General features: G+C 34.9%; 1 protein-coding gene across 1 annotated transcript; it reads right to left on the minus strand.

Annotated features, from left to right (window-relative positions):
• LOC128246099 (uncharacterized) lies at positions 1-516 on the minus strand. Its single transcript, XM_052964303.1, has one exon. It carries the CDS (start codon positions 514-516, stop codon positions 1-3), a length of 516 nt encoding a protein of 171 aa, XP_052820263.1.
• Between the last annotated feature and the right edge of the window lie 9,759 nt (positions 517-10,275).

Raw genomic sequence — 10,275 nt, forward strand, 5'->3', positions numbered from 1 at the left:
CTAAACAGGACAAACATGATGAAACGGAACGACGGAATGAACATGAAAATCGGTCGTCCTTCTGCTCATCCGAACGTCGTCGGCCACGGTCAGCGTCGGCGGCAGTTTCTTCGATGTCGTCGGTGTCATTGTCAGTGTCAGTGTTTTCGGTGTCGTTGTTGTCATCGTCAGTGTCAGTGTCGTCGTTATCGTCGGTTTAAGTACCAGCGTCAGGTTCGTCAGTGTCGTCATCAGTGTAGGTGTCATCGTCGGCGTTAGCATCGTCGGCGTAAGTGTCGTCGGTGTGCGCATCGGTGTCATGTTCGTCGGCGTCAGCGTTGTCGGTTTCATCGTCATTGTAAGTGTCGTCGGCGTCAGCGTCAGCATCAGCGCCGTCGGTGTCAGCGTCGTCGTTGTCGTCGGATTAATTCTCATTGTAAATGGCGTCGGCATCAACGTTGTCGTTGTCAACGTCGGCATCAGCGTCGTCGGTGTCAGTGTTATCTGTGTCGTCGGCGTCAGCATCAGTGTTGTCATTGTCAGCGTCGGTTTGAGCGTCGTCGGTGTCGTCGTTATCAGCGTCGTCGGTGTCAGCGTAATTTAAATGATAAACCAGATTAACTACAGTCATCCAAACAGTGAGAATTAATACATGCGCGTTAAGTTCCAAAGTATATAATATTTTATATATATATTACTCACGAATGTTAAGGGCCGGCCACAATGCAAAAGTAGATGGGGAAGTTGAATAATTAAAACATTAAAACAAAAATGCATGCATCTTTTTAAAAAGCTATCAACACAAAGCCCCAAGACATTGTTGATTGGACAGCTCCGATAAATTTGGCACATAAACGTATTCTTTTTTAATTAAGACATTTCCGGGTAAACGTAATTGCTTTTTGATTGGAAATCTGATAAAATATTCTTTCGTAAAAATGGCTCAACTTCTAAATACAACATTTTGCAGCGGATATATAAATCATGCTTGTTAAATATTGAACTTCAAAACTAAATAGAATTGACTTTTTAAACACTCTAAGTTTTGGTTCTTCATCCGAATTTTGGATCGTTGCCGGCCCTTAAAATGGTCAGTCTGATGATATTTTGTTATATTTCGGCCCATTTAAAGGCATATTTATTCAATTTAAATAAGATTTAACAGACTTAATAATAATGTTTTAATATTCCAAAATAGATGAATAAATGTCGAAAACAATGGTTCTTATGAAGGATAACGAGTTTATTTGAAAGAATTGTGCATAAAACGCAGTATCTCTACTTCATGAGACTATAGTAGAAGAATAATCTTTTAGCATTCACCAATCATTTAATATTTTTGCTTTTTCTGCTATATAAAAGGCGGTTACAACCTTGTCATGAGAAATTTATATTTTCAATAAATGCATTATTTAGTAAGTAGTTAAAGGTCTATCAGTCAAAATGTATGTTTGTTATACATGTGTATGTATTGATTTTGAATAAGAGCGTCACTTTATGGGTCTACGACCTTCTAGTTTATTATAAAAAAAACTTGAAACTTTAAAATTAGAATACTAAAGCTTGACTATTGGAAAATTGGGCATTGAAAAATGGGGATATGTATATAGATAGCGTCCGTGATTCTTTATATACATTAGAATCACAGTTCTGTAGTTCCATAGAGTTTGGAGTTTATTTCGGAATATAATAGGCAATATTATACCCTATCTAAATGTGTTTCTTCTTTATAAGTATAAAACCGATCGGTCCGTATATCACTGTATAAAAAGTGTATTTAAAATAAATCCAGTTTTATGACGTCAGCGGTCCATATCATATTTTGGCCGGTCCGGACCACGCAAAAATATAATATGGACCGCTGACGGCATACTCTAAAGACCGATCAAAAATCTGGTGAGTGCAGCATACGATTTTGCGAACACGAAATAATAACATATGTTAATGCAAATAACATTTAAGAAATATTACACACCACTGTATTCACCTTCGGGGGCTGACTAAAATGTGTTTTATTTAACAATCTGATAATGTTTACTTGCGACAATATTTTGCCGTTGTGAAAATAGCAAGCCGCACTAACCAATCGTATGACGTCAGCGGTCCATATTATATTTTTGGCCGGTCCTGACCTCGCCAAAAATGTAATATGGACCGCTGACGTCATAAAACTGGATTTTCATCAAAATACAGTGATATACGGACAACAGCGAGATTACATATATAAAGAAGGGACAAATTGATGTGAGGTATAATACTAGCATAGTCAATGGAGGGTCAATCTTTCAAGTTGATTTAAAAATCACAGTACCATAGCACAACATATGCATGCCAAGAAGAAAATTAAATAATGTCCCAAATAAGTAAGTCTTTCTTCACTCAAAAGCTATATATATGCAATAATGCAAAAGACGGAGGTTGCAAGGGGCATGTTTGTTTTATTAAAAGACAAAGCAGGTGCCGATAAGAAAGTCGCTAAAAGGGCGATAGGAACAAGAAGATATAAGTGAAAGAAAACTTATATTTAGCTTTGCGTTCATAATCAGGCTTTCATTTTCTGAATAAAGAACACGAGGCAGAGTTCAAACATTACAATGGAACAAGTGAATAGTATATAAATATTGACTGCCTTGAGGGTGGCAGTGCATATTGTCAACCTGAGGTAAAAACTGTCGATCGAGGCGAACAAAAACTGTAGTATTTTAAAGACTAAAAATACCATTTTCACTGACAGCTGCGAATCTTGCTGCCATTTTGGCAAGAATTGTCGGCTGGTAAACAAAGCGCTCAGGTGAGACTTTAAGTAAAATACTATCAGTAAATCCCGTATTCGTACCGTATTGCCAATTTCATATGTTCTATAGAAGTGAGGTTTTATAATTAGTGCATTTTAAGGTTGCAATGCAAATTTTATATTAATCATATTTTTTCACATACAAATCCAACATGGCGGCGTATTTGTAGCGTATTTTCAATTTCATGACGTCAGAGGGTGACAGTGCGGCAGAGGGTTATAGTGCGGGGTGATAGTCGAAAATATTGCCCTGACGTTTTTACTATATGTTCTATAGAAGTTAGGTATAATAATAGTCTTTACCGCGTGATATTCACATGTATTGTCGGCCTGTTGCTTGTGACGACTCATAACGACCTAAGACTGATTATTACATGTATGTAAACAGGACTAATTTATATATCTGCTATTCAAATCACTGATGCAATTGATGTCTTGAATTTCACATTTGTAATGAATACATGAAATATCGGCTGTAACCATGTTCCCCCGTTGTTGAAGTTCATAGCCATAATACGTTCAGTGTACACAATATAAGGATAAACATTATTTTCCTTGTTTAATTATGTCAATGTCAAGGTTGAAAAGAAAATACTTTTATTTAACGCGGCTATCGTTCACTATTATACTTCTGTAAGTTATTTTCGAGTTTGCCTCCCTTTATTGCATTAAGTGATTGATTAAACTTTAAGGCCTCAATTAAATATGATTACATAGTCTCGCTGGTAGTTATTTTGATTTTATAGCGGAAAGTAATAAACGGGATGGATTGCCAGTTTTCCACAAGCGGATCGTAAAGCTCATAATGCAAATTGGGCCATGCTATGATATGAATATCACTATTTATTATTTAATATGTCCTTGCATACCAATATGGCGCTGTTTTATTCGTGCAAATGTGCATGCATTCGCCATTCCTAACACCTCGGTCATTTTTCATCGAAGTCAGATACCAATAAATAAATTTCCTATATTGACCAATCTATGTGCAAGATAACACTTATGTCGAATTACAATGTACGTGAAGTTAGCGGCCTAGCGGCCTAACGGCGTGAAGTTAGCGGCCTAGCGGCCTAGCGGCGTGAAGTTGGCGGCCTTGCGGCCTGGCGGCCTATTTATTTTTTCTATTTCCAAGCAATTGTTAATGCGTTATTTTTTAAAACAATGATAAATCAAAGTTTTTTTATTCATATAGTCACATAGCGGCATTAAATTGTTATCTATTCAGAATATTTTTCTTTACCTTTTATTCTAAAGTGCTAGATCGACTTTTTTGAAAAAAAGTTGAAAAACGCTTCAGAGTGATAATTTGTGCATAAATAAGAAACTTTATCATTGTAAAAGAACAGGCATGTTTAATGTTTTGAATTAGCTTACTGCTTTATAGACGTTTTTGAAAAAAAAAATGTTGATAATCGCTTCAGTGTGTTAATGTGTGCATAAAACAGTTAAAATGTCATTGTTTTAGAAGAAAATGCATGTATACATGCTTCGAAAAAGGATACCATTTTAGGCGCTAGGCCGCCAGGCCGCTTACTTCACGCCGCCAGGCCGCTAGGCCGCTGAAGTGCTCGATCGACTTTTTTGGAAAAAGAATGAAAAACGCTTCAGAGTGATAATTTGTGCATAAAAACAGTAAATACGAGTACATCATTGTTTAAGTAGAACAGGCATGTTTAATGCTTTGAATTAGCTCACTGCTTTATCAACGTTTTTGAAAAAAAGAGTTGATAATCGCTTCAATGTGTTAATGTGTGCATACAAACATTAACAAAAGGTCATTGTTTTAGAGGAAAATGCATGTATACATGCTTCGAAAAAGGATACCATTTTAGGCGCTAGGCCGCCAGGCCGCTTACTTCACGCCGCCAGGCCGCTAGGCCGCTGAAGTGCTCGATCGACTTTTTTGGAAAAAGAATGAAAAACGCTTCAGAGTGATAATTTGTGCATAAAAACAGTAAATACGAGTACATCATTGTTTAAGAAGAACAGGCATGTTTAATGCTTTGAATTAGCTCACTGCTTTATCAACGTTTTTGAAAAAAAAGAGTTGATAATCGCTTCAATGTGTTAATGTGTGCATACAAACAGTTAAAATGTCATTGTTTTAGAGGAAAATGCATGTATACATGCTTCGAAATAGGAAACCATTTTAGGCCGCTAGGCCGCCAGGCCGCTAACTTCACGCCGCTTGGCCGCTAACTTCACGTACATCGAATAACACTATATATGGGGAGAAAGCTCCACTTGTGCACTAAACATTTAACAACGTTAGAAAAAAGTTTAGATTCTCTTTAGTGTTCGGTAAAATGACAATATCCGGTGTACAAGGACAAACAACGCGGTGAAAATATAAACGGTAAAAGGTAGATCAAATGCATCTAGCATTATTATCCTGTTTTGAAAAAAAATCACAAACCATTCATCTTCAACACCTATGCATATGGAAGGTAGCAAGTAGGCTGATATGGATTTAACATATACTGTCAAAGAAATATGGCATGAAACAAAGAATAGACATTTCCAAATTGGTGCATTTGCCCTTTACATATCGGCAATTTTTCCATCGGAAACAACTTTGTTTACGATGGAAAATGGTCGAGATCATGTCGATTGATGCATTATCATGGCGACCTTCAGCGACCGTCAGCAACTGGGAACCTTCGTCATCACTTAATCACAGTTTTTACAAAAGACTAACAGATAAATCACATTGATGTTTTTAATGCTAAATATGTTTTCCAGGGTCTATCCAACCACGTTTGGCTCCCCATCGACATGTCCACTGGAATAAAGACGTTAACATATTAATAACATGTAATCCGATTAGCTATATCGTCCTTAGATCCAATGAAGACCATTGTTGAATACCAACCTAGAACTCGATTAAACGATATGCTTGTTTGTAAGATGGCATAATCGAACTCCATGCGTGTAGAACATTTAAAGACCTGATTTGCGCCTCGATTTACCAACGACTCGAAATATATAAAAAAAATGACCGAGGAGCTTCGAATGGAAATATATAAACTTTTAATCGATATTACTGAATTAATTCATTAATTGTATCTTGTTTTTGTTTTACATGTTATCATAGGCAACATCTGTATATGCATAAATTTAACCAGTCAGTGAACTCGTTTTCCAGTGAACTCGTACTCCATTGGATATTCAAATGAAATATCCTAACATTTGTTAATTAATGCATGCTTGGTGTGTTTGTGGTTTCTGTACGTTCGTTTCTCGTTAGAGATTTTATTCTGGGTTTTATATTTGATTTTTGACAGCTGTTCTTGTACATGTCATTTTAATTTAAAACACTAAAAATATCATTCATTTATTCAAAAAGCTGAGTAATGTACTTCAAATCTCGAGCATTTCCCACTTAGATATCAAACATATTCCTATTATCCCAATTCGGTCCAATCCGTACAGTATCCAAAATGTAAACGTCGTCTTTTCAGTGGCGATACCAAAAACAAAATACAAGAGCAACGGGGAGTGAACGCCAATGCCCGTCTGTTTCTTAGTCAAGCAAATGGAATAACATACAAGAAGTATGCAGTATGGGGTTCCTCGGACAAGTTCACAGATTTTGAGATAATAAATGAGACAACCGTCCCGTTGAACCCCAAACTGCATACTACTCAGGCCATGATTAAAAGCAAGAGTGACGGGCTTTGTGTGTGTCTTTCCTACTGGCAAGTTATCAGAATATCTGGAACGGAAAATAATAGCCAAGGTTTTGTACACCACCGACACATTGTGACCGTCAAGAGCGACACTAAGGAAATGAAAATATCTCAAAAAAGATAAAAAGCAGAAAAGATTCTAATTTCACCCATCTCAGATAAATAGATCCAATCATTTAAGTATGCTAGAAATTCTTATCTTGCCCACGGGCGAAGATAAAATGCCATTATGGAACTCCTTTTTAATGGTCGCCACATTGTAATTACCTCCCCTGTTGAAGACTGTAGTCTGTAGCATCATGGAAACCTTGTCTTGTGGCAATATTTAGAATGCTAATTAATTATTTCTCGTCATCATAAAACAGGTTTCACGCACCTTTCAAGAAATAATGCTTCACTCTCCTTAGAACTATTTAAAGACCGATTTGACTATTAACATCATCTGAATCACTGCACGCATATCCACCACATCTACGAATTATCGCATATCCATACGCAATTATGTTCACTTAGCACAAAAGAGTTCCAGCCAAAAATACATTTATACTTAATTTTGTTTAACTGAGGTGGGAGAAAAAGCATCTACCATAGCCGCTCGTGTAAGATAGGTTCATCCCAACCCTCGGGCAGATAAACCTCGTTTCCGCCGCAAAACACCCTAAGCTCGGGTCGGAATGAACCTATCCTACACTCTCGGCCATGGAATATACTTATAAGAATCCAAGCATCAACAGGATAGAAAATGGATAGTGTGCGAACCGTAATGACCAATACGTGGATGCTTACCTCATTTCGCAAATGAATTGCAGCGGATGTCTGCATTGAAAATCTCCCCACGTGTAGTTCTTTGGCATCCACATATGGACGCAATCCTCCGAATGGTTCACATCAGACGGCTCACCAACTCCCCAGTCTGAAGTTTAAGACAGTTTCAGATGATGACATAGAAACAAGTTTGAAACAGTTTAAACAAAACAGTAAAACATATACCAGTAATTACATTATATATAATACAGCGGAAATGATGTGTGTAGCACTGAGGATGAGATGGAATTGAAAATAATTCTCAAACAAAATACAATAATATCAGGCTATGTAAATTTATCTACTGATTTGAGAATTAACAAACTAAATGTAATTGTGAAACTAACACAGTCGGCATTGGAGCCTATTAATGATTATGGCACATGACTTTAATTAATGAAGTATTGGAACTTACACATTCTTATCTTACAAGATAAGGCGAGGTTAACCAGTTGATTTTTATCTTTACAGTTTATAAGTTATTCAAGTTTTAAAACATTTGGATAACAATTTTATTGAAATACAATGATATTTACTCTTTGATTTAGGAAATATTCAGATAACCCAAGCTCACCATAAGAAATAAGAATATTATTTTTGTGCAAAACTAACATAGCATTGTATAATAATTCACATATTTTACTATCCCAAAAAAGCATTTAAAATTCCCCAAGTAACAAAGCATTCTGCATTTCTCTTGAATGGATAAAGGTGTCAAGCCTAGTTCGCCTTACACCATGCAATTAGGTGTTCAATTATAAAGATTTAGTATGATTTTACAAAAATAATTGTTTTTAAATTAATCTATAATATTAATGGTCTCAAAAGCCACTGGAAAACCAAGACAAAAAACATTGCCTTTCGAGCTTGATCAACTAATCTTTATGGTTGTTTTAGAAAAGTTAATTTTATAATTAAATTGTACATTAAGACATGCAAAGTATTCCACTATCTCAGTTTTGTTTTCCGTTATAAATTATCAGGAACATTATTCATCTTATGTTTACTAAAAACAAAAACTTTTGCCTTATCTTTTTTAACCACTAAGTTCCACATTTTACATTAATCATATATGGCATTCAAAGCGGTTTGCAATTGAGAATGACTATCAGCAAGTAAAACAGTGTTAGCAGCATATAAAAGACAGAAAATCCTTAAATATACATCTACGTCTTTGATCATCCGATTCAATGCCCATTTGAATGTGGTTTTTGGCATAGTAGCTAGACCTTCAAATTTTGTTGACATAAGTCTTGCAAATCATTCAAAAAGGTAGAAAATAATATTGTTTAGATTTTCCCTGGCGGACACCTACTTGACAACTCAAGAAAATGGACCAAATATCGTCAGCTTTATCACATGATTTTGCTTTACTATTCATACTGTCAGATATGTTTATTTTGCCAGAGTATAACACGATCAACTGAGTCGAAAGCATTTTTATAATCTATAAAAGTCAGATCCGAAGTAAAACTCAACAAGCCTTTTAAGAGAAAATATAAGATCAGTCTTTCGAAATCCGGCTGTTTAGTCACAAAGCAAGTTATGGTTTTCTAAATAAGTGTTTAACCACCCGTTTAAATGATTAGTAAACAATTTATCAAAACAGTTTAGAATAGTAATGCCTCTGTATTTGTTGAGATCTAACGTATCCTCTTTGTTTAATAGATATGCAATATTATTCCTCTACTCCATGCCCCACGGAATAATCCGAATTTAAATTAATATTGAACAAACTTTAAACCGAACGTAAAATGGTATAATTATCTACTTATTTCAAGTACTCATTCAGGATATTCTCAAAAGTAGACGCACTCTAATTCTTCTTCTTGAGTTCTTTAATAATAGTCCCTACATCGTCAATAATAAATTTGGCATTCAAAATATCATTATTAAAAGAGCAAGATCTAATATCAATATTATTAGAAACATTAGTAGTAGATAGTTTAAGCTTGACATGTTTAATGCTCTTAAAAAACACACATGTTAGTTTAGACATAGTCTTCTTCCTGTCAGTTTATATAAAAATATATAGTAATGCATTATATATACTGTAGACACTATTATTGTAGATGGTTGTGTATATTTTAAATAAATTGCTAACAGCAACATAACTGCTTGTTATTTAAAAAGTTATATTAACATATATACAAAAAAGGTTTCCCTATTACTCCTATTATGTTTCACTTAGTCATCTAGTAAACTTTAAAGTGTCCGGCAATAACACTTCAAGCCGGTAGAGGCAGCGCCTTAGTTCGTATTACTTACGAAGCAAGTTCCATTAGCTTAGAATTGGTCTTATGTCAATTGAACAACCTGTTCATTACACCATCTTGAAAAAATCGAAATTTCCTACTCAATGTATTTTTATATTCCTTGCTGCTGGCTACCAGGCAGCTATGACTTTCAATTGTTTTAATTCCATGATGATATCTTTTGTAACGTAAATATTTTTTGAGCATTTTTACAATCCGTATTTAACCATGGCTTTCCTTTTATTTTATTTTAGAGTGATTAGAACAAGTAGGACCTGGTTTATCCATAAAATGATTACAATTATCTGCAATATTAAGAAGTACATTTGACTCTCAGTAATATCACTTAAACAACCATCAGTATACGACGTATAACTGAATATTTTTTCTACCTCATTTTATAAATCTTATAAAACATCTTTACCGTAGCTACTTACATAACTAGCTATGAAGATTACAAGTTTACAATCTTTATTAAGATAAATAAATTGTTTTAATGAAATTCTATATAAACTCAACCAAGTATAATAATATATATATCTATCCGTTAACGCATTTATGATGTTTCTAATTCTAAGAATTAAAATAGAAGAGCAAATAGCGTCGAAAAGCGGTAAGTACGATACCCACAGCAACAACAGGATATACAGAAACTAACGTAACTAATATAAAATAGTCGAATTGTGTGTGTTTTGCTTAACCATACTGATAGAAAATGCATAGAGATGTTTTATTATGACTATGTATGTGT

The sequence above is a fragment of the Mya arenaria genome, chromosome 9 (assembly GCF_026914265.1).
Source record: "Mya arenaria isolate MELC-2E11 chromosome 9, ASM2691426v1".
NCBI classification, from domain to species: domain Eukaryota; kingdom Metazoa; phylum Mollusca; class Bivalvia; order Myida; family Myidae; genus Mya; species Mya arenaria.

Excerpts from the sequence above, each read along its gene's own strand:
- LOC128246099 (XM_052964303.1), bottom strand. The coding sequence starts at position 516 with ATGACAACACTGATGCTGACGCCGACGACACAGATAACACTGACACCG.